Below are 27934 nucleotides of genomic sequence, written 5' to 3'. Positions count from 1 at the left end.
TTCTTCTTGATTCAGTTTTGGTGGGCTCTGTTTCTAGAAAGTTGTCCATTTCTTCTAGGTTGTCCAATTTGTTGGCATATAATTGTTCATTGTATTCTCTTATGGTTTTTTGTATTTCTGCAGTATCAATTGTCATGTCTCTTTTTCATTTCTAGTTTTGTTTATGTGGGTCCTCTCCCTTTTCTCCTTGGTGAGCCTGGCCAGAGGTTTGTAAATTTTGTTTACCCTTTCAAAGGCCAGCTCTTGGTTTTATTTATTTATTTATTTTTTAAAATCTCATTTATTTCCTCTCTGACTTTATTATTTCCTTCCTTCTGCTGACCTTAGTTTTTGTTTGTTCTTTTTTTTCTAATTCTTTTAAGTGGTGAGTTAGGTTGTTTAATTGAGATTTTACTTTTTTCTTAAAGAAGGCCTGTATCACTATGAACTTCTCTCTAGGAACTGCTTTTGTTTCATACCATAGATTTTGTGTGGTTCTTTTTTCATCATCAGTTGCTTCAAGCTATTTTCTAATTTCTTCTTTGATTTCATCATTGACCCATTTGTTTTTTAGTAGCGTGTTGTTTAGTCTCTATGTAATTGTTTATTCTCGTTTCTTTTTTCTATGGTTGATTTCTAATGTCATTCCATTGTGCTCAGAAAAGATGCTTGAAATAATTTCTATAGTCTTAAATTTGTTGAGGCTTGATTTGTGCTCTAGTACGTGGTCCATCCTAGAGAATGTTCCATGTGCACTTGATAAGAATGTACAGTCTGACTTTTTTTAAATGTAATTTTCTGAAAATATCAATTAAGTCTAACTGTTCTATTATGTCATTTAGGATCTCTGTTTCCTTATTGATTTTCTGTCTCAAAGATCTGTCCATTGATGTGAGTGGGGTGTTAAAATATCCTACTATTATTGTATTCCTGTCAATTTCTCCCTTTATGTCTGTTAGTATTTGGGTGCCCCTTTACTGGGTGCATAATATTGATGAGTGTAATATCCTCTCCGATTATTGATCCTTTTATTATTGTTTAGTGTCCTTCTTTATAGCCTTTTTTTTATTGGAGTATAATTGCTTTACAATGTTGTGTTAGTTTCTGCTGTACAGTGAAGTGAATCAGCTATATGTATATATATATCCCCTCTCTCTTGGACCCCCATATAGCCTTTGCTTTAAAGTCTATTTTGATTGATATGAGTATTGCAACCCCTGCTTTCTTGTCATTTCTGTTTGCATGAAATATCTTTTTCCATCCCATCACTTTCAATCTATGTGTGTCCTTTGCCCTAGATTGGGTTTCTTTTAGGCAGCATATTGTAAGCTCTTGGGTTTTTTTAATCCAATCTGCTACTCTATATCTTTTGATTGAAGTATTTAATTCATTGATATTTAAGGTAATTATTGATTGATATGTATTTATTTCCATTTTAAACCTTGTTTTCCTGTTGTTTTTGTAATTTTTATTTGATCCTTTTTCTTTTGCCTTTTATGGTTTGATGATTTTCTTTTGTATTATGCTAGTTTATCTATCTTATATATAGTACTGTGTATATGTTAATCCCCAATTCCTAATGTATACCTCCCCCCTTTCCCCTATGGTAACCACAAGTTTGTTTTTTATGTCTGTGAGTCAATTTCTGTTTTGTAAATAAGTTCATTTGTATCATATTTTAGATTCCACATATAAGTGATATAATATGGTATTTGTTTTCTGACTTCACAATATGATAATCACTAGTTCCATCTGTATTGCTGCAAATGGCATTATTTCATTCTTTTTATGGCTGAGTAATGTTCTATTATATATATATATATATATATATATATCTATCTCACATCTTCTTTGTGCATTCATCTGTCAGTGGACATTTAGGTTGCTTCCATGTCTTGGCTATTGTAAGTAGAGCTGCTATGAACACTGGGGTGCATATATCTTTTCAACTTATTGTTTTGTCTGAATATATACCCAGGAGTGGGATTGCTGGATCATATGGTAATTGTATTTTTAGGTTTTTTGCAAAGCTCCATACTGTTCCCCATAGTGGATGCACCAATTTACATTCCCAGCAACAGTATAGGAGGATTCCTTTTTCTCCACACCTTCTCCAACACTTATTATTTATAGACTTTTTATACTTTATTTTTTTTGTTGGAGTATAGTTGCTTTACAATGTTGTGTTAGTTTCTGCTGTACAACAAAGTGAATCAGCTATGTGGATACATATATTCCCTCTCTCTTGGACCTCCCTCCCACCCCCATCTAGGTCATCACAGAGCACTGAGCTGAGCTCCCTGTGCTATACAGCAGGTTCCCACTAGCTATCTGTTTTACACATGTTAGTGTATATATGTCAATCCTAATCTCAGTTCGTCCCATCCTCCCCTTCCTCCCCTGTGTCTACATGTTCGTTCTCTACATCTGCATCTATATTCCTGCCCTGCAAAGAGGTTCATCTGGATCATTTTTCTAGATTCCACATATATGCATTAATATACAATATATTTTTTTTCCCTTTCTGACTTACTTCACTCTGTATGACAGACTCAAGGTCCATCCACATCTCTACAAATGACCTAATTTCATTCCTTTTTGATGATAGCCATTCTGACCTGTATGAGTTGATACCTCGTTGAAGTTTTTGATTTCCATTTCTCTAATAGTGATATTGAGCATCTTTTCAGGTCCCTGTTGGCCATCTCTATGTCTTCTTTAGAGAAATGACTATTTAAGGCCTATGCCAATTGTTTGATTGAGATTTTTGTTTTTGTGATATTAAGCTGTGTGAGTTGTTTGTATATTTTGGAAATTAAGCCTTTGTCCATTGCATTGTTTGCGAATATTTTCTCCCATTCTGTAGGTTAACTTTTCATTTTGTTTATGGTTTACTTTGCTGTTTAGAAGCTTTTATGTTTAATTAAGTCTCATTTGTTTTTTTTAAATTTCTATTACGCTAGGAGATGGATCTAAAAAAATATTGCTGTAATTTATGTCAAAGAGTGTCCTGCCTATGTTTTCCTCCAGGAGTTTTATAGTACCCACTCTTATATTTAGGCCTTTATAGCATTTGGAGTTCATTTTTGTATATGGTGTTAGAGAATGTTCCCAGAACCACTTACTGAAGCGGCTGTCTTTTCTCCATTGTGTATTCGTGCCTCCTTTGTCATAGATTAATAGACCATAAGTGTGAGGGTTTATTTCTGGGCATTCTACCCTATTCCATTGATCTGTATGTCTGGTTTTGTGCCAGTACCATACTGTTTCGATTTCTGTAACTTTATAGTCTGAAGTCAGGCAGGCTGATTCCTCCAGCTTCATTTTTCTTTCTCAAGTTTATTTTGGCTATTCAGGGTCTTTTGGGTCTCAAATGAATTAAAAGTTTTGTTTTATTCTGGACCTGTGAAAAATGCCAGTTTTATTTTGATAGGGATTGCATTGAATCTGTAGATCACCTTGTTTAGTATGTTCTTTTTAACAATATTGATTCTTTTGAATTCAAGGACATGGTATATCTTTAAATCTGTTTTTGTCATCTTCAGTTTCTTTCATCAGTGTCATAGTTTTCACAGTATAGGTCTTTTGTCTTCTTAGGTAGGTTTATTTCTAGGTATTTTATTCTTTTTGATGTGATGGTAAATGGGATGGTTTCCTTAATTTCTTTTTCTTCTATTTTGTTGTTAGTGTATAAAAATGCAACAGACTTCTGTGTATTAACTTTGTATCCTGCAACTTTATCAAATTCATTGTTGAGCTCTAGTAGTGTTCTGATAGCATCTTTAGGATATTCTGTGTATAGTATTGTGTCATCTGCAGTGACAGCTTTACTTCTTTTCCAATTTTTATTCCTTTTATTTCTTGTTCTTCTCTGATTGTCGTGGCTAAAAATTCCAAAACTAGGGCTTCCCTGGTGGCGCAGTGGTTGAGAGTCCGCCTGCCAATGCAGGGGACATGGGTTTGTGCCCCGGTCTGGGAAGATCCCACATGCCGTGGAGCGGCTGGGCCCGTGAGCCATGGACACTGAGCCTGAGCATCCGGAGCCTGTGCTCCACAACGGAAGAGGCCACAACAGTGAGAGGCCCCAGTACACAAAAAAAAAAAAAAAAAAAAAAAAAAATTCCAAAACTATGTTGAATAAAAGTGGTGAGAGTGGGCATCCTTGTTTTGTTCCTGATCATAGAGGAAATGTTTTCAGCTTTCCACCATTGAGTATGATGTTAGCTGTGGGTTTGTCATATGTGGCCTTTATTATGTTGATGTATGTACCCTCTATGCCCACTATCTGTAGAGCTTTTATTATAAATGGATGTTGAATGTTATTGAAAGCTTTTTCTGCATCTATTGAGATGATAGTTTTTATTCTTTAATTTGTTAATGTGGTGTATCACGCTGTTTGATTTAGAGATATTGAAAAATCCTTGTATCCCTGGGATAAATCCCACTTGATCATGGTGTATGATCCTTTTAATATATTGTTGGATTTTGTTTGCTAGCATTTTGTTGAGGATTTTGTTTCTATTCATCAATGCTATTGGCATATAATTTTCTATTTTTTTTGTTATCTTTGTCTGGTTTCGGTATCAGGGTGATGGTGGCATCATAGAATGAGTTTGGGAGTGTTCCTTCCTTCCTCTGCAATTTTTTGGAATAGTTTCAGAAGGATAGATGTTTACTCTTCTCTAAATGTTTAGTAGAATTCACCTGTGAAACCATGTGGTCCTGGACTTTCATTTGTTGGAAGGATTTAAATTACTCATTCAATTTCAGTACTGGTAATTGGTCTGTTCATATTTTCTATTTCTTCCTTGTCCATTCTTGGGAGATTACACCTTTCTAAGAACTTGTCCACTTCTAAGTTGTTCATTTTATTGGCATATAGTTTTTCATAGTAGTCTCTTATGATCATTTGTATTTCTGTGGTGTCCATTGTAACTTCCCCTTTTTCATTTCTAATGTTATTGATTTGAGTCCTCTTCTTTTTTTTCTTGAGTCTGGCTAAAGATTTATCAATTTTGTTTATCTTTTCAAAGAACTAACTTTTCTATTGTTGTCTTAGTCTCTATTTCATTTATTTCTGCTCTGATCTTAATGATTTCTTTCCTTCTATTAACTTTGGGTTTTGTTTGTTCTTCTTTCTCTAGTTGATTTAGGGTATAAGTCTAGGTTGTTTATTTGAGATTTTTCTTGTTTCTTGAGGTAAGATTGCATTGCTATAAACTTCCCTCTTAGAACTGTGTTTGCTGCATCCCACAGGTTTTGGATCATTATCCCTTCATTTTCATTTGTCTCTAGGTATTTTGTGATGATGTCTTTGATTTCTTCAGTGATCCATTGGTTGTTTAGTAGCATATTGCTTGGCCTCCACGTGTTTGTGTTCTTTTTCTTTTACATTTTTTTTTTCTTGTAGTTCATTTCTAATCTCATAGCATTGTGGTCAGGACATATGCTTGATATGATTTCAATGTTCTTAAATTACTGAGGCCTGCTCTGGGGCCCACAATGTGATCCATTCTGAAGAATGTTCCATGTGCACTTGAAGAATGTGTATTCTGCTGATTTTGGATGGACTGCTCTATAAATATCAATTAAGTGCATCTGGTCTAATGTGTAATTTAAGGCCTGTGTTTCCTTATTGATTTTCTGTCTGGATGATCTGTCAATTGATGGAAGTGGGGTGTTAAAGTCCCCCACTATTATTGTGTTACTGTCAGTTTCTCCTTTTATGGATGTGAGGTACTCCTGTGTTGGGTGCATATATATTTGCAATTGTTATATCTTCTTCTTGGATCAGTCCCTTGATCATTACATAGTGTCCTTCTTTGTCTCTTATAACAGTCTTTATTTTAAAGTCTAATTTTGTCTGATATGAGTATCGCTACTACAGCTTTCTTTTGATTTCCATTTTCATGGAACACCTTTTTTCATCCCCTCAGTTTCAGTCTATATGTGTCCCTAGATCTGAATTGGGTCTCTTATGGACAGCATATATACAGGTCTTGTTTTTGTCTCCTTTCAGTCAGTCTGTGTCTTTTGGTTGGAGCATGTGATCCATTTATGTTTAAGGTAATTATCTATATGTATGTTCTCATCGCCATTTTGTTAATTTTTTGAGGTTTGTTTTTCTAAGTCTTTTTTCTTCCTTTCCTCTTTTGTTTTCTTCTCTTGCAATTTGACGACTAACTTTAGTGTTGCGTTGGATTCCTTTTTCTTTTTTCTATGTATATCTATTGTAGATTTCCGGTTTGTGGTTACTATATGGTTTTGGTATAGCAGTATATAGATAAACAAGATTGTTTTAATTTGCTGTTCTTTTAATTTGTTCTTTCAAATGCATTTCCAATATCCTGCATTTGTGCTCTCCTGTTCTCACAATTGCTGGTTTTGATATCATATTTGTGTGCAGATTACTTCCTACATTTATTGTATGTTTGCTTTTACCAGTGAGCTTTTCCATTCATAATTTTCCTGTTACTAGTTATGGACTTTTCTTTTCCACCTAGAGAAGTTCCTTTAGCATTTGTTATATAGCTGGTCTGGTGGCGCTGAATTCTGTTAGCTTTTGCTTGACCTTAAGGCTTTTGATTTCTCTGTTGAATCTGAGTGAGAGCCTTGCTGGGTAGAGTATTCTTGGTTGTAGTATTTTCATTTTCATCAGTTTAAATATATCATGCCACTCCCTTCTGGCCTGCAGAGTGTCTGCTGAGAAATCAGCTGATAACTTTATGGGAGTTCCCTTGTATGTTATTTGTTGCTTTCCCCTTGTTGCTTTTAATATTTTTTCTTTGTCCTTAATTTTTTTCAATTTGATTACTATGTGTCTTTGTGCTTTCCTCCTTGGGTATATCCTGTCTGGTACTCTCTGCGCTCCCTGGGCTTGGGGGACTGTTTCCTTTCCCATGTTAGGTAAGTTTTCATCTATTATCTCTTCCAATATTTTCTCAGGTCCTTTTTCTGTCTCTTCTCCTTCTGGGACCCCTATAATGCAAATGTTGTTGCATTTAATGTTGTCCCAGCTGTCTCTTCTGTCTTCATTTCTTTTCATTCTTTTTTATTTATCCTGTTCGGTGTCAGTGATTTCCACCATTCTGTCTTCCTGGTCACTTATCCAATCTTCTGCCTCAGTTATTCTGCTATTAATTCCTTCTAGTGTATTTTCCATTTCAGCTAATGCATTGTTCATCTCTGTTATTTTGTTCTTTAGTTCTTCTAGCTTTTTCTTAAACATTTCCTGTATCTTCTCGCTCTGTGCCTCCATTATTTTTCCAAGATCTTGGATACTCTTTACTGTCATTACTCTGAATTCTTTTTCAGGTAGATTGCCTACCTCCACTTCACTTAGGTGTTCTTCTGGGGTTTTATCTTTTTCCTTCATATGTGACATATTCCTCTGCCATCTCATTTTGTCTAACTTTCTGAGATTGTGGCTTCACTTCCACAGGCTGCAGGATTGTAGTTCTTGCTTCTGCTGTCTGTCCCCTGGTGGATGATGCTGTCTAAGAGGCTTGTGCAAGCTTCCTCATGGGAGGGTCTGGTACCTGCCCACTGGTGAGTGGAACTGGGTTTTGTCCCTCTAGTGGGCAGGGCCGTATCATGGGGTATGTTTATCAGGCAGCTCTGTGTTCAGGAAGACTTTAAGCAGCCTGTCTGCTGATGGGTGGGGTTGTGTTCCTGCCCTGTTGGTTTTTTTGACTGAGGAGTCCCAGCACTAGAGTCTACAGGCTGTTGGGTGAGGCCAGGTGTTGGTGAGAAAATGGCAGCCTCCAAGAGGGCTCACGCCAATGAGTACACCCCAAAGCTATTGCTGCCAGTGTTCTTGTCCCTGCAATGAGCCCCAGCTACCCCCTGCCTCCCCAGAAGATCCTCCAATACTAGCAGGTAAGTCTGGCCTAGTCTTTTATGGAATCACCACTTTTTTCCCTGGGTCCTAGTGTGCACAAGACCCTGTGTATTATAATAATTATTATTATTAAATTTAATTTTATTTATTTTTGGCTGTGTTGTGTCTTCATTGCTGTGTGCAGACTTTCTCTAGTTGCAGTGAGCAGGGGCTACTCTTCATTGCAGTGTGTTGGCTGCTCACTGCAGTGGCGTCTCTTGCTGTGGAGCACGGGCTCTAGGCAGGCAGACTTCAGTAGTTGTGGCATGTGGGCTCAGTACCTGTGGCTGGTGGGCTGTAGAGCACAGGCTCAATAGTTGTGGCACATGGGCTTAGTTGCTCCGCGACACATGGTGTCTTCCTGGACCAGGGATTGAACCTGTGTCCCTTGCATTGGCAGATGGATTCTCAACCACTGTGCCACCAGGGAATTCCCTATAATAATTATTGTAATATAATTATTATATATAATTATTCTTCAGTTTGTAGGTTGCCCACCTGGGGGTATGATATTTGATTATATCATGAGTCCACCCCTCCTACCTATCTCATTGTGTTTGCTTCTTTATGTCTTTAGTTGTAGAAGATCTTTTCTGGTAGGTTCCAGTCTTTTTCATCAGTGGTTGTTCTGCAGTTAGCTGCGATTTTGGTGTGTCCGTGAGAGGAGGTGAGCTCAGGGTCCTTCTACTCTGCCATCATGGCTGCTCTCCCTGATATCTTTTTTTTTTTTAATGTAGGCATTTATTCCAATAAATTTCCCTCTTAATACTGCTTTGCTGAATCCCATAGTTCATTGTGTTTTCATTTTAATTTATCTTGAGATATTTTTTAAATTCTCTTTTTATTTCCCATTTGATCCAGTGGTTGTTCAAGAGTATGTTGTTTAATTTCTACGTATTTGTAAATTTTCCCATTTTCTTTTCTTTTTTTTTTTAATAAGAAAAGAATTTATTTGGGGTATAAATAATTGCAATTCAGAAGGCACAGATTCAGGTAACCCTGAAAGATGTTCTGGGGAAGAGAAAAAATCAGGGGCTTATAAAGACAAAAAGCCACGAGGTTGTTAAAAGTTGCCTGGTGAGAATTGTGTTTGTCTCCCATGTGAGTCAGGAAATATTTGTCCTTAAGAATCACAAGTTATTTTAGGGTAGGGGTCTGAGAAGTATTTAGGCTGTTCCAAGGTATTTTAGAGTAAGGGTCCAATAAGTATCTTGAGTTTCTGGCAGATGTTTTGGATGACATCATCAGGACAGTAAGTGGTCAAAAGGTCAGATCCATCCAGGCTGAGACATATATAAGTCACACATTATTAATGCCCTCCTGGCTCCATTTTAGAGATCCTTTTAGCAACACCAATTCCATTTTTATTTTCCTTCCACAGTCCTTTTTTATCTCTGCCCCATTTTTTATTGTCCCAGCCTAGCCTTCATGGTAAGTCGTTTCAGAGGTGTCCAAAAATCAATGTAGAATCCTTTGTTCCCCTGGCATTTTTGTTATACCAACAATGATAATCCCCTGTTTTGGGTTAATCCTATGGTTTCCATCGTTCTCATACCCATGATGGTTGATTGTACTCATTTAAAATCATGCTAACTAAATTCAACCAGGCTTAAATTAGTTAGTAATCTTTTCTTCATTATTTTCCCTAGAGTCTATTGTAAATAATTTTCACATTCCTCAAATTCCTAGTATGTCTTCTACATCAAAACCCAGAGGCTATTTCACTGAAAAGGTTTAAGTCATTAATAAGCTTGATTGACTTCCTCTCTTTTCTAATCTGAAAAGTTTACCTTATTTCCTCCTATACACTTCTTCAATTTTATCACAAAGAAATACCCTGCTCCCATTTTCAAAACTAATCCCTTCACCTGTCCTAACAACCCCATTTTCACCTGCCTCTTCTCCCTCCTTATTTATAAGGTATCTCTTGAATCTCAAGTAAATTCTTCCCTAATGGCTTGGTTCCAAGCTACTTCACTGCCCTAGTTTTACTCTGCCTGAATGGTATTCCTAGGTCTCCCTCACAGGCTTTACTCAATCATTTTGATTCTTAAATGAGGGATTTCTCAGGAGATTTCTTTTGTGTTATCATCTCTCCAAATTCCCCACCTTGGTGTCTTCACATCTAGACACTCTATTTTATGTTCTTCTGCGTAAACTGCCATGGCGTTTACATTGAGCTTTGTTAAGGAAAGCAACTCTGCTACTGTCACCAAACCAGCCTGAACTAGGAGAAATGGAGAGCCTGAAGTACCATCAACATGAGGTAGCTTCATATCTCTCAAACTGTAGGCTGGCCCCACTTTCTGCATAGCTTCAGAAAGCCTGGTTTCAGACCAATACTTTTACAACCAGAACATAATACTTGATAAAAATCCTCAAATTCTTACTGGTTTATGGTTAACCACAGGGAAAGTCCCATCATGCAGTTAGTTGGAAAAATATTTTACAATAATTATCTAGAGAAGTTCGTTTGAAATGATAATGGCCTAGGTTAGACAATCTTGGAGTATTTTATTAAAAATTCTTGAGGCTAAGATGGTCCTTTAGCTATTCTTGCTTGAAGTTTGTTCCCAGGTGAAAATGCCTTGGGTCACTTCCCAAGAGCCCTTGATTGTCCACTTGAGCTGACCAACAATGAGAAGATATCTCATTCTAAAGCTAGTTCCTCAGGAGTCTTCTCTTTCTGTGGAACAAGCCAGGTTTCTGTCCTTCCCCAGTCACCCCTGAGGTCCACTCAACTTCTCATCTTCCAGGAAGCCATTCAGAACCAAGTAAGGTTTTCTTCCTCTTTGGAGAAAATTTCTTAAAAATGGAAGAGTGTGAAGTAAAGGAATAGGGCTCTAAAAGTCAAATGAAAGAACCACAGGCCACTCTTATGGAATTAGGAATGAATATTCCATAAAAACACTAAATTATATTACAAAAATAGTGCCATGGCTCTAAGGAAAGAATAGAACTGCTTTCTACCTCTTACCTTCAGCAAGCCTGTTATGTGCCTTTAAGTTTTTCTTCCTTGTAATATTGTAGATGCAGTTAAACAACATGGTTTCTCAGATTTCCTCTAGAGCTAATATAATACATAAATTTACTCAGTAGTAAAATATTCTAATATTATAATGCAATATATATATTTTAAATCTATTTATTAATTATTTTTGGTTGCATTGGGTCTTCATTGCTCTGCATGGGCTTTGTCTAGTTGCAGCAAGTGGGGCCTACTCTTTGTTGCGCTGCGCGGGCTTCTCATTGTGGTGGCTTCTCTTGTTGTGGAGCACGGACTCTATGCAAGTGAGCTTCAGTAGTTCTGACAGGCGGACTCAGTAGTTGTGGCTCATGGGCTCTATAGCACAGTCTCAGTAGTTGTGGCGCACAGGCTTAGCTGCTCCACGGCATGTGGGATCTTCCCGGATCAGGGCTCAAACCCATGTCCCCTGCATTGGCAGGCGGATTCTTAACCACTGATCTACCAGGGAAGTCCTGCAGCTTTGATTCCATCTGTCAGGCTCTCTTCAATTCTCTGAACCCCTTGCATTATTCCAGAAAGTCCCAGTTTTGCCATGACATGGAGATTTGATTTCTCTTATGAGCAAAAATCCTGTAAGTAGGAAAATAAGCACCAAATTCCAGCAGAGTCAACTTCACAGAGAGCAAAGGGGTTCAGAGACCACCTTTCGCAGAAAGGAGCTCCAGAGCCCGAACCGGCCGCTGTCTCTAGAAAGTTCTCCCCCCGCATCCCTCGCCGCCGGCCGGCCAATTTTCCCATTTTCTTGATGTTATTGATTTCTAGTTTCATTCTATTGTGGTAAAAAAAAATAGCTGATATGACTTAGATCTTAAATTTACTAAGACTTGTTTTGTTAACTAACATGTGATCTATCTTGGAGAATGTTCCATGTGTGCTTGCTGTTGGGTGGAAAGTTCTGTGTGTATCAGTTAGGTCCATTTTGTCTATAGTATTGTTCAAGTCAGCTGATTCTTTATTGATTTTCTTTCTGGATGTTCTATGCATTATTGAAAGTGAGACTTATTAAAATCTCCTATTATTATTGTATTTTTATCAATTTCCCCTTTCATATCTGTCAGTATTTCCTTTATGTACTTAGGTGCCCTGTTGGGTGCATATATATATTGCACCCAACAATTGCTCTGTCTTCTTGTTGAATTGACTCTTTATCATTACATGATGACATTCTTTGTCTCTAGAGACACTTTTTGAGTTAAAGTGCATTTTGTTTGATATGTTTATAGCCACTTCTGCTTTCTTTGAATTGCTGTAAGAAAGGGATATATTACATTTCTAACATCCCTTCATTTTCCAGCCTGTCCACTTCTTTCTTGTAGATAGCACATAGTCTTGGTTTTTCATCCATTCATCCACTCTATATCTTTTGACTGGGAAGCTTAATCAACTTACATTTAAAATAATTATTTATAGAAAAGGACTTCCTATTACCATTTTGTTAACTGATTTATTTGTCTTATAGTTCTCTTGTCCTTTTTTTTCTCTCCAACTGTCTTTGTGTTTTGTTGTTGCTATTATTTGTATTGATTCCTTTCTCCTTTTCTTTTGTGTAACTTCTCTAAGTATTCTCTGTGTGGATAACTTGGGGCTTATATAAAATATAGTTGTAACAGTCTATTTAAGGTGATAACAACTCCACTTACAAACAAATCTACACTTTCATCTCTCCTTCCCCATTATATGGTCATGTCACAATATACTTCTATTTATATTGTGTATCCAATAACATGATTTAGTTTTAGTTATTTTTAATACTTTTGTCTTTCAACTTTTTACTAGAATGAAAAATGATTTATCCACCACTGAAATAGTAATAGGGAATTCTTTTTTGTCTGTATATTTACCTTTACTAATGAGTTTCATAACTTCTTAAGCTCTTATGTGGCTGTTTAATATCCTTCAACTTTTGTTTAGCTGAGAAAGTATTTTTCTCCCTTTCATTTTTGAAGGATAGGTTTATCAGGTATAGTATTCATGGTTAGCAGGGTTTGTTTGTTTGCTTGTTTTTCAGCATTTTGAATATATCATGCAACTCCCTTCTAGACAGCAAGATTTCTGATGAAAAATCTGCTTATAGTCTTACAGGGCTTCCCTTGTATGTAACGTCACCTTTCTCTTGCTGTTTCAAAATTCTGTCTTTAACTTTTGACAATTTGATTATAATGTGTCTCTTTCATTTTATTTGGTGTCTTTTGTGCTTCAGGGACCTTGGTGGCTATTTCTTTCCCTAGGTTTGGGAAGTTTTCAGCTATTATTTCTTTGTATAAACTTTCTTCTCCTTTCTCTCCTCTCCTCCTGGGACTCTCATAATGAATATTCTATATGTTCTCTCTTTCTTTCTTTCTTTCTTTCTTTTTTGCCCCTCTGATTGCCAGTGGCCTTTTAGTTTGTCAGTGCTTTCTTCTGCTTGATCTATTCTGTTCTGAAGCCCATTTAAATTTTTTTCAGTTCAGTTATTGTATTCTTCAGCTCTGTGATTTCTGCTTGGTACTTTTAAAAATTTCCTCTTTGTTGACATTCTCACTTTGTTCATGCTTTGCTCTCCTGACCTAGGTGAGGATCTTTATGACCATTATTCTGAATTCCCTGTCAGGAAAATCACAGATCTCCATTTTATTAGGGTCAGTTTCTGGAGACTTATCTTATTCTTTTATTCAGAACATATTTCCTTCTTTCTTCATTTCCCTTGACTCTCTATGTTGGTGTCTGCACATTAGATAAAACACCCACCTCTCTCTGTCTTCTTGGACTGGCCTCATAGTATAGGAAATAAACCTCACCAATCATCCTGGTCAGAGATTCTGGGTGCCTCTCAAACCTCTGTGCTTGTCCAAACTGCCATCTTTGTTCTTAGTGTCCCCCAGGAGAATAAAGTATGCCAAGTCCTCAGTGCCTCAAGAAGGCAAGAAAGCAGCCAGTAGCTCAAATAACAGCTAGAAAAGTTGGGGCGCTAGATGAGTAAACCAATTCCTTCTCTCCTTAGTGAGAATTTGGAAGCTGGAGTTTATCACTCACTAGCTCTGCAATGAACTTGGGAGAGGAACTGTGGCAAATCTCCACACCCTCATTCAGACCAACCACCCTTTTGAATGGCCTGCTTTGCTCTCTGTTGCCCCCAGGGTCTTAGCAAATGTTGGGTCATGTTAGGTCTCATAGACATGTGGGTTAGAAGCCAGTCGCTTGGGTAGCAGCTGGAAAGTGGGGGGCTTGATGTGAAGTCCACCTCCTTCTAGAGAGAAGCTGAGGACTTGATTTTATCACTGTAGCAGGCTGAGGGTAGGAGCTGCAGGAAGTGTCTGCACACCTGTTCAAACTCCCAAGAGACTAGTCATTGCCTGTCTTGTCAGCTCCCAGAGACAGGCAAGTTAGATGCCAGACCCTCAGGCAGCAGCTGGAAAAGTCAGAGCACTAGTTTGCAGTCTAACCCTTTCTAAAGAGATGCTGAGAGCTGGGTGTTATTGGAGTGAGCTGAGAGGAGGGGGAGGAGTCATGGGGAGAGCATGCAGGGACATTAAAAATTGTTGCTTTCTCTGTAGACCCTGGGGGAGAAGTACAGGCTGGGCCCCATCACCTCCCAGAGACAGGCAAGTTAGACCCTCCGATAGCAGCTGGAAAAATCACGACACTTGTTGTGTAGTTCAACTCCTTCCAGGGAGAAGCTGGAGGCTTTTTTCACTGGAGTGAGCTAAGGGGAAAAGCCACAGGAAGTGCCCACATGCCCACTTAAGCTCTGAGAGGACTAGTTGCCTACCCCATTATCTACCAGATGCAGGCTAGTTAGAAGGCAAATCCTCAGACAGCAGCTGGAAAAGTCACTGCCAGATGTGCAGTCAAACTCTTTCCAGGGAGCAGCTGGGAGCTGAACTTTATTGCCTGCTCACTCAGCTCCTAGCCAGCTGAACTTTATTGCCTGCTCACTCAGCTCCTAGCCAAGGGGAACGAGCTGGGCAAGTGCTTGTACAAGTTCAAAACTGCCTCATAGTTCCTTGAGGTCCCAGGGAACTAGCAAATGCCAGGACCTATCAGCTTCCAGAGATGGGTGAGTTAGAAGCTAGTCCTTCAGGTAGCAGCCATAAAAATTGTGATGTTAGATGTTTGGCCCAAAGCCTTCACTCCTCAGGTTGAAGAAGGTAGTTGAGGGTTTCCTCCCATTTGCCAATTGCATGGCACATTGCTGGAGTGGGGTTTATGGTGAGAGGGTATCAGCATTTCCTACCTTTTTCAATGTGGGTATTTTCTTAGTCACCCAGTGTGTAGGAGTCTTTCTAGCTTCTGGATTTTTCTCAGAAGTACTGATACATGTGAAGCAGTTTATTGAATCTATGGGTGGAAGATCATTTGCCTATTCAGATATTCCTTCCAATGCACACCCTGATCTCTTCAGAGCATCTTGAGACTGGATTTCTAAAGAAAACATTGTGTCCATCAGCAATTCTAATGCAGCTAGTACATATTTACTAACTATGTAGAAGATACTGTGCTGAGTGTTGTGAGGGAAGCAGAGATGAACCAAGTAAGGCCGGTGACCTCAAGAAACCGTGTAGCAAGACAGACACATTAAAAAAAACAAAGGTAGATCACATTAAGGTCGCTAAGACAAAGACTTTGAAAGTTTTAGAAAAATGTTTCTCATCTTTTTTGAGAAATCCCCAAAGAATTTATTCGGAAGAGGGGAATGTTTGAGTTGAAGCAAGAGGCAAGAGGTCTAACTTGCAACTTTTAACCACTTACTGATAGCAAGTTGCTGCAGCCCAGGTGGGCAAGGGAATGGAGCACGTCACCATCAAAACCATAGCCAGATTAAGGATCCAACTGTAGCTCTATCCCTGAGCATGTCACTGTGTGCAGGGTGATGCGTGAAAGTTTCACTTTACATTTGTTATCCCCTATAATATGGAACTTCAGAGAGCTGTAGAATGTGTACATTTAATTTAGACATCTAGAGTAGAGCTGTCCAATAGAATTTTCTGTGATGATAGAAATGTTCTTAATCTGCACTGTCCAATATCAGAGCCACTAGCCATATGTGGCTAGAAGGAGGAAATAAAATCTAAATTTGTTTTAATAACCAGTGTGGCTAACAGCCATCACATTGGTCAGTGCAGGTCTAGAACTTTGGGCTGTTCTTAGTGAACTAGTCACAAAATAATGTATGGCCGGCATTTATTGTATAGTTCAGAAAGTCAAATTAGTAGAATCATGGTCTTTTGGGATCATGTTGATCTACCTAGAGTGAGATAGGACTTCACTTCTGTCTCTATCATCTTTCCATAACTGACACATTAACTAACTTCATGTGATTAAACAAATATTTATTGAGCATCCATTAACATGAACAGAATAAAACCTTTCCAAGACATGTTCCAAGAACATCAAACAGCTGCACTTTTCTAAAAACTTCACAACTCATTTTGAAAAACCTTTGTAAGATTCGGAAATGGGGTACTGGAAGAAAGAAACCTCCAAATAAAGCAGCTTTAAAAATTGCTTAACTAAGAGAAATCTGGGTTGGAGGTCCACAGCTGATACGACTAAATGATGATTTCAGGATACAAGTGCCTTCTTCCTTATTGTTCCACTAGGGTTGCCCTCAGGCACATGGCATTCCAGATGGGGAGGGAGAAGAGCTAGGGAAAGCAGCCCATTCTTTTAACAGGCATACATCACTATTCACATCTCTTTGGCCAGAACTTGGTTAAATGGCCCCACCTAGTTACAAGGGAATCTGGCAAGTAGTTAATCTAACTAACTCCCCCACCCCATGGTAAATATAACAAGCTGAAGTATGGGGTTCTATTGCTAAAGGAAGAAGGGGAGAAAGAATGGATATAGTCGTAGTCTTTGCCAAAAAAACACACAAAAAAACCCAGAAATATTCTGGATTCCATGATAATGAAAATTGGAGATATAAAAGAGCACACCAAAAAAATCATTTTTACACATCGTTCACCACACACACACACACACACACACACACACACACACACACAAATGAAAAAATTAGAATGATTTTTTCTTTACCAATCTAAATATTTAAGTCCTTTATTTAAAGCAACAAATGTGCACTTGTACCCACTAAAAATTCATCATATCAGACACAGAATCAGAAAGTTTTACTTTAAAACATTTGACAAGTATTGTTATTGGACAATCATTTATTTAAAATAATATACTAAATACAAAAATAAATCAAGTATTGCTTCTATTTTTCAAGTGTCAAAGTCTTTGCCATAGAAAATAGAAAGAACCTTTTATAAACTAAAAATTACATTTAAGCTCCATCAAGTTTAATAACTGCACACGATTTCCTTTTATGTTTGTGCTTTACAAATTTCCAAACTACTTCTTTGCAAGGTACAGGTTCACAACAAGAATGTATGCATACAACCATATACACACATTTTTACATAGGAATGTTTCTCATTAAATATACATATAGAGAACCTAAAACAGATAGTACTGTGGCCTAAAAGCCAACCCACTGGGCCACATGTGCCACTATACAGCAACAGGTGTAGATGCAGAAGCATTATTTGACATTCAAATGAGCGCTCCAGTTATCAAAGACGATGACATCTGAGTAAGGGCTACTCAGTTTAATGTTTCTAGACAAGACATTAGTTCTTAATCTATATTAAATCATTAGTTCAACAGCCTTATTCATTAAAAAAAATAGAGTGAACTTCAAATATTCCACAATACATTAAGTTAAGCTGAGGATAAACATCATTGTCATATGTATACACACTTTTATTTTAAAAAGGTAAAGGAATACTTATTAATCTTAGAGCAAATACTCAAAATTAAAGATCATTCCCAAATTGGTCTGTGGTTTTACTTTATAATCACTGGGACATTCAATTCCTTATCAATCAGAGAGATAAATGCTGAATTTCTCTTCCCCGGTATATGCACTCAAGCCTCACAGCACAGACATGTATAAATCATGGTTCAAGATGAATATTTATAATGCTTTACCACCCACAGGGTGTCAATCTCACTACACTAACCAGATGTGGAAAAGACTCTCACTTCTGATCAGTTCCTGAATTTCCATATGATTAATCACAATAATACAGAACTTTAAATTACATTAGTAATTTATTAGTATAAATACATATTGAGCATTTTAAATTCTACCAACTAGAAAAGTGCTAAATCACAAAATTTGCTTTTTCTCTATTTAGGAAAAAGAATCTAGCCTTACATCCTTATTCAGAAATTGTATGAATTTTTCAGAAATTCCAAATATAATGATTGAAAATTTATAAGCAATTGAACTGTGAAAATACTAATTTATTGAAATTGATGTTTTACAATAAATTTCATTAAAAGGGAGCTTGAAGAGCTTGTGAAATCTCAATTATAAGCAAGTAGTAAACACCAAAGGAGCAGATATCTTACATTGACCAAAATGTACCAAAATGCTATAATATTTAGAAAATTTTAATTAGCATGCTAAAATATTTTCAAAAGCTTATTTCATTTCACTAAAAGTCACAGGCAAGCAGAGACTACAATAATACAGGAAAATGAAATTCAACAATATAATTGTACCAGTAAAGAACACCAAAATCTAAGAGGTAGTCAAAAGAAGTAACCCTGATAAAATATCCTGACAGATGCTCCTTAATCTCAGAGACCCAAATATAGTATGAAATTCTTATATTTTCAGTGATTAGAAAACATTTATTGGTATAGAATATAAAAACCAAGTATCTAAATGAATAATACTGTAAATGGAACAATACTCATATTTGCAAAAAAAAAAAGCTAAGAATAAAATCTAGAACAGATGTCTACAGCTTGCAGGCCAAATCTGGCCTACTGCCAGTTTCTGCAAACAAAGTTTTACTGAAATATAACTACACCCATTTAATTTACATATTGTATATGGCTCCTGATTTTATACTTACAGCTGAGTTGAGTACTTGCGATAGATCATATGGCCCACAAAACCTAAAATACTTACTTACTAAAACATTGACCATCTGTCCCTTTACAGAAAGTTTGCTGACCTGTGGTCTAGACATATGCTGATAGGTATGTAGTTCTGAATAGCACTGGAAAGATTATGTCACAACATAAGGTATTCAACCATAAGGAATGTAAGATACTAGTTACATCATAATTCAATTACTTTTCATATCTGAAATTGTCCTAACATTTTTCTTTTTTTCATTTTTGTGGTCTAACATCAATGAGTGTTTCCAAGTTATTATAAAAAGATTTAGTACTACACTGTCCAAGAAGTTTCTGCAATGATGAAAGTATTTTATATCTGCACTGTCCAATACTGTAGCCACTAGCCACATATGGCTATTGAGCATCTGAAATGTGGCTAGTGCAACCAAAGAACTGAATTTTTAATTTTAATTAAATTGCCAATGTGACTTTTGGCTACATTATTGGACAGCACAGATTTAACTCAACTAAATTAAAATTCCAAAGTGTGACTCTTAAAAATGACCAAAAATAATAGAGTAATGCCTTTGAAAAAAGGAGCTTTGGGCAGAAATGAACTGAATGCCATAAACTCAACCCAAGACAAATTCCTTAATTAGTAAGCAAGATAAAAGTGATTCCAGGGCTTCCCTGGTGGCGCAGTGGTTGAGCGTCTGCCTGCCGATGCAGGGGACACGGGTTCGTGCACCCCGGTCCGGGAAGATCCCACATGCCGCGGAGCGGCTGGGCCCATGAGCCTGCGCTTCCGGAGCCTGTGCTCCGCAACGGGAAAGGCCACAACAACAGTGAGAGGCTCGCGTACCGCAAAAAAAAAAAAAAAAAGTGATTCCAAATTGTTCCTCTACTTCACTATCTCTTTTCAGTGAAGAGGCAAAACTACTAATGCATCTTTTTTTTTTTAGCAGAAACCTTGATAATTCTATGCTTAAAAGTAATAATAATTAATTGTAATCTTCATTAATTATATTAAAATAGTGTGGGCATTTCACACGAAGTATATTTTTTAGCTTGCTTCCCATCAGAAAGTCATCTCTTAAAGTCAGTTCATTTCTATACCCTTAACGTTTCAACCATTCTGTACAGAAGCCTTAGTTTATAGTAGGTACATATGAGAACTGTGACCTCTTCTAAATCTGCAAAATTGCCAAGTAGTCACTTCTATGGAGAAGTCATTTTAATAGTCCAATCTTCCAAATGTTATATCTTCCATTACATGATAAAATATACCCATTCAGCAACAGAATTAGAGGACAGAGGTAATGCCTTGTGTAGGTCAAGTCAAAAAATATAACTCTTGTATAGTTCTCCACGTGCCTACCTCACAACTGTTTCTTTTCACAACTATTTTTATACCAAAACACTAAAATAGATGTATTTTTAGATTACATATTACCGATTACACATTGCAAATTAGTTACTGGTCCAACCGAAAACATTAAACTAAAATATACAAAGTCAATTTGAAATAATATAATACTCTCAAAAGACAAATGTTTGAGATTTTTGCCTTATTATATCTTCCATTTATTCACACATGCTTCCCCAGATAGCTAATTTCACATTCTGTTTTCAAAATCAGCTGGCAAGACTAATTTTATGCATTTTGATTTTAAAATAGCTGATATCCAGAATCATACACTACTTTTCCAACCTGGTAGTTAGTTGAAAGATACAAAATATTTTAAGGGCACTTCTGTTTACGTGTTCTTTTGCAGTTTAATCAGATGTCGTAGCAGGAACTTTAACAGAGAGATTTCTTCTGGTGCTGGTGATGTGCCGCTGCTGTGCTAGGAAAGACCGGGCAGGAGCACAAGCCCCCGTGTCTCTGTAAGCACCACTGCCGCTCACGAGTCTAGATTCCATCCCTAATTTCTGGAATGCTAGACTCTGAACAAAAATAAACAAATAACATGACTATGTAGAGTTTGCAAAGTTCTTTCCACATATACAAAGTCATTTAATCCTCAAAACAATTCTATATAGCTGGTGTCTTCCTCATTGTTATAGAAAAATTAAGGGTTCAGGAGCTACACTCCACGTGATAATGCCAGTAAGAAAGGGGAAAATAAAGGCATAAATCCCTGTTTCTCTATTTTGACCCATTAAATTTGAAATTGTTAAAAACAGTAGCTTAAAATAATGCTCCAGAATTAAGCTTAATTATAACAATAGAAAAAAGTCCCAAGGCAAATTTTTGTGTTGGGGCCATTACTCCAGCCATTATGAGCAGACACAGCACAAGAGAAAAGCTTAGGATCAATGGTTCTTGAAGTGTGGTCCCTGGATTAACGTTTGCACAACTGGGAATTTAAAAGTGCAAATTATACCTGTGGATTCTACCCAGACCTACTGAATAAAAAGCTCTGCAGGTAAGTCCAATAGTTTGTGTTTTAACAAGTCTTCTGTTGAATGCTAAAGTTTGAGAATCACAGAATAGTTCAAATTTACTATGGTCTAGCTATATATCAGTACATGACAAATTACTGTAGTTGTGGCTACTGGGTTTCTTACTAAGGGAAGAAGTCACTACTCCTCTCTCACTAGATCACATAAAGCGATTTTACTGAACTTAGCTTCACTGGTAACTAGTACAATAGACAACAATATTGTAAATGCTCAAAAAATATGGGTTGAAAAATGATTAAATAATGTATTATTTGGCTCTAATATCTTTGATGATTTATGTATCAAGAGGCCACAGAACAACAAGGAAAATAATACATTGTCCCTAATCTTAACCAGGATGGCTAACTCATGAAGGAAGGTTCTGGGGACACCTCACACAATCTCCTTCAAGGTCTTGCTAAATTAAGTCAGATTTCACCAAATAGAGAAGGGAGAGAGAAAACACAGACAAAAAGTATGATGACATGAAAGAAAAAGGCATGTTTGAGGATGGAGAACCAGTTCTTCATGGTGAAGCACAGGCTTCACATGTGGAGAGTCTATAAACTGATATTCTCTCATACTAAATAAATGGCAGCTAAGGTAGATAATGGCTGTGTTATTATCTATGCTAGCTGATTAGAATACTCAAAAGAACCATATACATCAGGAAATGCTACTCTTGAAAACATCCCACCATACTAAGGATGACAAAATAAAATATACCAAATAATTTTATACTATTTTCTCTGTTAGGACAGATAGACAATTCTTAAAGAGCAGTCTCTGGATAAAAAAAAGAAAATACAACAAAGGATACACTGAGAGGCTTTAGGGATGTTAAAATACATGCTGAGTACTAGAAGCAATTAATTTTGTATTATACAGATATTCGTATTTCTACAGAAACACTTTATGAAGCACAAATTAAATGTTTTAGCTCAAATAAGGTGATCTTAAAAATGTTTAAGAACTGTATGAGTGCTTCATGTGCATTAACTTAAAGGTTGGTGAGTCATGAAATCAATTTAGTGGTTTTCTAAGTCAAAATCAACTAAAAATATTAAAATATAAAGTAAATTTGGATTATGATCAACATTTAAAAAAAACGAGAGAATATAATAGAAAACACCTGAGTGCAACACACACAGTCAAGGTAACTTTGTTCAGTTATACATAAACATGAACACATACTAATTTGTAGTATAAAGTATATTTCCTTCTGTGGTTCATGGTCAAATTGTTTGATAAACACTGTTCTAAACAACGACTCACTGGCTAAATTTCAACTCACCTTATTATACCAGGCAGAAACAATGAGTTTTTCTTCATAATCACGGAATTTTGCTACTTTACATTCACTCTGGAAAAAGATATGAGGACTATTAAAATCCCAGAAACAAACCCAAATTACTGAAAATGGAATATTTTTTTCACTATGCCCATGATCAAGAGAATGTGAAGAGTGCACTGTGAGCCACAGAAAGTATACAAATTGTAAAGCTGAATCATGGGAAATGCATGCCCAGCACCTTTAGGAAAGAATAAGATTGTGACTAATAAATCTTTATTTTAGGAATTGTACTGGTAGAACAGATATTAAACAATAACAAACAAGAAACGAGTGATTCTTATGCTACTGTCCCCTATATCTAGAGAAAAAAAGTAACAACTGGCTTAGGTGACAAAACAAAGCTGCACCTGCGGAGAGTCGAAACTAAGGAGAAAAAGGATGTAAGGAAAAATACCCCAGAAAATCCTTTAAAATTTCCTGTAAAGCTTAGCAAGAATTGTTCTGTCTCAGTCCTTGGTGACTGTATGCTACACTGCCCAGGGCCCTATCTGCGTGCCACCCTAGAGACTGACGTTCATTTCTTAATTACTCTAATACAGCTGATTTTGTACATGTTGTGGAGCGCCAGATATAGCTGGCATCTAAAACATATGAATGTTCCTACAGCAAGATGCTCATGGTGCGAAAAGCATACAGGAAACAAAGGAGGTAAGATGCCCATCTTCTCGCTCACATCCACTCCAGACAGACTGCCCAAGAAGGATGCAGACAGAATAACCTCTGCTATAAACATTAGTTTTCTCCTTTTTACTGTTTGCAGTGTGTGTACAGATAACTACACATAAATCAAAGGCCCATATGCTGTGGCTTAACTGAATATTTTCCTCACAGCCCTATATTAGAGGCACCATTTTGTCATCACACTTGTAAAGGAGCTACATTTCAAGTATCAACACTGGTGCACATTCTCATTGGCTTTCACTGGGAAGTGACTATTCAAAGCAACTTAGAGTTCACAGATTATTCAGTTCAAGTCCCATTATTTTACAGATGAGGAGACTGAGGACCAGACAGGAGTGACAACTTTAAGACAAGTTAACAGTAAAGCTGTAACCTTGGCTTCTGATTGATGTGATATTTAATGCCATGGGGGTACAGAGATATGATACAGCCTCTGCCCTCAAGACACTCTGACACATGCCATAAAGAAAAATGCTATTGTGGGATGAATTCATGAGTTCAAAGTACATGGAGTCACTATAAAGAGACAACTCACTTTGCCTAAGATATACAAGGAGAGCTTTATAAATGGGAGATACTGGAGCTGGATCCTGAAGAATGAATAGTATTTCTTCAGAGAGACACTTGTATCCAGTGATTTTTTACAACACTTGACATGGCCTGGACAAGCACTTGCAGCAAGTGCACCACAGGCTGGTGTGTACTCTGTATATTAAGGCCTTTAAAGCTTTAAATAAATTATTTCCACCACAGTCTCTATCTACTGGCTCAGAAATAATATGAGTAAATGAATATAGTGTATTTCCCTGAAACATAACCTTCCTAGTTGATTTATTGGGAGAAGAAAAGTAAAAGAAGAATCTGGTTAACTGAGTGTAGTACCTTTTTAAAAAGGTGAGCTTTGTGTGTTTTTTTTTTTAAATGAACTCTCATCCACATAATGTTAAAAGGAGCATGATGGCAGGACTCTACTAGAAAGAAGGGCTATCTATATGATTGGCTGATACAGAGGGAGAGACATACAATGGAGCAAGATACATAAACTTGTAGAGGCCCATCTTGTGGGCTTGTGAGATGCTTTGTAATAAGCATACTGAGTGCTAAAACATGACACTCCTAAATTCTAAATTCTTGTGAAATTTGATCATTAATGGCAAATACTGACAGCAGTTAATTATATATTGACAGAATAATTAAGAGGAGATATATGAATATGGAAGTTTTACCTCCAGAATTTCAATTCTTCTCTCTTTCTCTGCCAACTGCTTTCTAAGTAGCATTATTTCAGCTGATGCTGGATTTAACTTGGGGTCTAAAGTTTTTATTACCTGTTTAAAGGAAAAAAACAAATCTCTTACATTCACTTTATCTCGTCAAATACTGAAATAAGAACACAGTGTGTAAAATCTGTGTAAAGTGGAACATTATCCAGAAAGTGATCCAGGAGCTAACTATAACTTGTTTCACATTCTAATTTGAGTAACAAAAATAACATTCTACAGACTAGAAATGGTATAAAAATTCAGTACAAAAATGGGAAGATACCCATTCCCAAATCAAATATCCTTCTCCAGGCTCAGTACTCAGAAATAGTTACTTAGCCTTATAAGCTTTGAGCACTGAGGTCTTGAAATAACCCTTTTCTACCTTTAAATTGAATCAGATAAATTAAAACATTTTTTAAAATTAATTAAAATGAATTCAATAGTTATATGGGAACTTGCTACCTGTACAAAGTAGGAGTAACTAACACACAAAAAAATTCTTAGCAACAATCTTTTACTACCATTATCTAGTTAGATGTAATTCAATATATAAGATAAATAGACATTGATGATTTTGTCTGCAAATTCTAGAGTATTCAATCATATCCATGTAAATTACCAAATGTGAGCAAAAACAAAATTTGATCAGAATGTCGTTCAGAGACTGAACTAAACTATGTAGTCAGCAGTATGGTAGCAAATCAACTCAGAAATATTAGGTATAAATTACAAGCAAAACAAGTTTCCAATAATAAGGTCATCTGTATCACCTAATTACAAATCTATCTTAAAAGATTTAAAATTTAATGACAAGAAAATTTCATCTATGTTTATAGAGGTAAAGAAAAAAGACTAGAAAGTAATATCCCTAAACATTACTGTGGTTCATTCAAAACGATTCACTGCTAAACGTGGCAGGCACTGTGGCAGATGGGGCTGCAGCAGTTTGCCAGAGTCAGGGCAACTGACTCTTATGAAGTACCTCCCCTTATGAAGTACCTCCCCTTATGAAGTACACATTGTAAAAGCAGACACATTAGTTTTTAAATCATAATTACAAAGAACACAAAAATTGGTTGCCTCTAAGTGATAGAAAGTATGGTTGTGACTTTTCTATATTTTCTGAGCTTTCTATCATGTACATATGTTACTATTTTAACCTCTCCCCTGAAATAGTTTAAGGGTAAAAAATGAAATCATGTTTACCGAAAAAGCAACTATTTTTTAAATGATAATATTTGATGATGGTAAGAATACAGTATTCATTGTCATTGCTTTGTCCAACTAGCTATAATACTTTTAGAATATCATGTAGAAATACATTTTAAGCATCTTAAAAATGTTCTTATCCTTTGACCCAATAACTTTGTTTGATGCATTAACCTAGGAACAAGGTTAACATAATAAACCAAAATAAGGGGAAACTTTCTGTATAAATATGTTTCCCGTAGCCTTATTTCTAGGAGCGAAAAAGACATGGAAACAAACTATTTCCAACAATAGGATGTTGACTAAGTAAACAATGATATATCTACTCAACTGAAAGATTATGTAGCTAACTCTTTAATTTTGCAGTCTGCTCCATACACAAGTGTATTGTTTGCTGCTGTATTCCCAGTGCTTACCATAACAGGTGCTCGATAAATATGAAGCTATATGTATATAACATGAGGACATTAAGTTTAAAAATACAAATCGCACGATCCAAATCATACGTGAGACGATCATACAAATTGGGTGTGTGGGTGTGTTACGGTAAACAATCACGGAAATAATAGGCACTGAAAAAAATGCACTGTTAACAGCAGTTGTCTCTGGGAACCTTTCAATAAATTTTCTACTGAAAGCATTTACACATTTGTAACAGAGACACTGAAGTGTGGCAGACTGCCCGGATGTTTAGTAAGTCGGCCTCCTGAAGTTGGGTGCAGCCACCTGCCTGAGTTCTGCCCAATGAAGTGCGAGGGAAGAGATTTACGCCTGATCCATTACATATGTCCCATACGATCTTGGCTTGTCTTCCCTCCTCTGTAGCTGGACAATGTCGAGTGAATCTGAGAACCCCTTCGTCAGCTGGGGGCTCTGAATGACTGCATAGAGTACGGCCCCTCCCACACTGACGACTGAACTTCGTGTGATCAAGAAGGGAACTTCTGGGCTTTCCTGGTGGCACAGTGGTTGAGAGTCTGCATGCCGATGCAGGGGACATGGGCTCGTGCCCCGGTCCGGGAAGATCCCACATGGCGCAGAGCGGCTGGGCCCGTGAGCCATGGCCGCTGAGCCTGTGCTCCGTCCACAACGGGAGAGGCCACAGCAGTGAGAGGCCCACGTGCCGCAAAAAAAAAAAAAAAAAAAAAAAGAAAGAAAGAAGGGAACTTCTATCTTGCTAAGCCTTGAGATCTTGGGGCGTACCTGTTGCTGCAGGTACTATTTACACCTTAATAAATAAAAAACTTAAACATAACAAGGGAAGACATGTTAGCAGTATTCTAAGGCTCTGTCATAAAATTCTCTTCTTTTATTCAGTAACTAGAAAAGGGCACATTAACATTCTTTGAGAATACTTACAGTTAATTAGGAAAATATATTCATGGAAATAAAAGATTTTATGAGAACAGTACTTACAGATATTTAAGAAAAAGTATGAAATAAGGAAAAGAATAATTAGTCTGGTGAACATTTAGACATTAACTGTCTAATACAGACTTAATGCTAAAATAATTTAAACAAGTTTGGTGAACATTTAGAATATTAACTGTCTAATACAGACTTAATGCTAAAACAATTTAAACAAGTTTGCAAAGCTCAATTTTCACAAAGGCAAATGTTCACTGTAAGAGCTAAAGATTACATACCTTACAGTAGTCATTTTCTCTATATGAGGTCACTACAATCAATATTTAACTGTCCCTATGAAGCCATGCGTAGTATTTTCTGATGCTGATGAGTGAGAGGGAAAGAACATGAGGACTGAGGTGGAGATGCACTAAGAACCTGACTGGCAAGGCAGGGTAGTGGGGAGCAAAGGGATGTGACATAGATCCAAGAAGAGGTGGGATAGGCCCAATTAGAACCCAACTCACAAAGACTAAAACCCTGAAAGATAAGCCACTCACATTTCTTGCTTTCTCTAAGTACATTTTGTATCTTTCCTCCATTGCTTTCATATCTTCATCTTTCTTCTGAAGAGCAGCTTCAAGTTCGTTGATCTTTTGTACTGTTATTGAAAAGAAAATGAAACAAGCAATTTAAAGTACTCCCTCCTCACAAAAAAAAATTATATTTTCTAAAGACTGATAATGAGAACTTAGAAGAGAAACATTTTATTTCTTCTTTGTAGTCAATTCTTATCTAAAACTTTTGAACTACACCCAATACATCCCTGATCATTTTGTATTATT

At 36.8% G+C, this 27934-nt stretch overlaps 2 protein-coding genes across 3 annotated transcripts in view; one reads left to right on the top strand and one right to left on the bottom strand.

The window, feature by feature from the left end:
• LOC116764420 (cytochrome P450 2J2) overlaps positions 1–26444 on the top strand; it is an 80783-nt gene extending 54339 nt beyond the window's left edge. Inside the window, exon 10 of the transcript XR_004352879.1 lies at positions 26401–26444. The gene's annotated coding sequence lies outside the window, so the exon portion shown is untranslated. The remainder of the gene's footprint in view (positions 1–26400) is intronic.
• The window catches only part of HOOK1 (hook microtubule tethering protein 1), a 65420-nt gene continuing 57054 nt past the window's right edge, over positions 19569–27934 (bottom strand). For both annotated transcript variants that reach the window (XM_032653012.1, XM_032653020.1), the window contains 4 exons: positions 27650–27750; positions 24495–24596; positions 22528–22596; positions 19569–20735 (listed from right to left, as the gene is read on the bottom strand). In XM_032653012.1, the coding sequence (XP_032508903.1) occupies positions 20565–20735; positions 22528–22596; positions 24495–24596; positions 27650–27750 (443 nt within the window). In that variant the 3' untranslated portion in view covers positions 19569–20564. The remainder of the gene's footprint in view (positions 20736–22527; positions 22597–24494; positions 24597–27649; positions 27751–27934) is intronic.

The sequence above is a fragment of the Phocoena sinus genome, chromosome 1 (assembly GCF_008692025.1).
Source record: "Phocoena sinus isolate mPhoSin1 chromosome 1, mPhoSin1.pri, whole genome shotgun sequence".
In the NCBI taxonomy this organism is placed as follows: Eukaryota; Metazoa; Chordata; class Mammalia; order Artiodactyla; family Phocoenidae; genus Phocoena; species Phocoena sinus.
The sequence above is the reverse complement of the archived record's forward strand: the minus strand, read 5'-3'. Positions and strand labels throughout refer to the sequence as shown.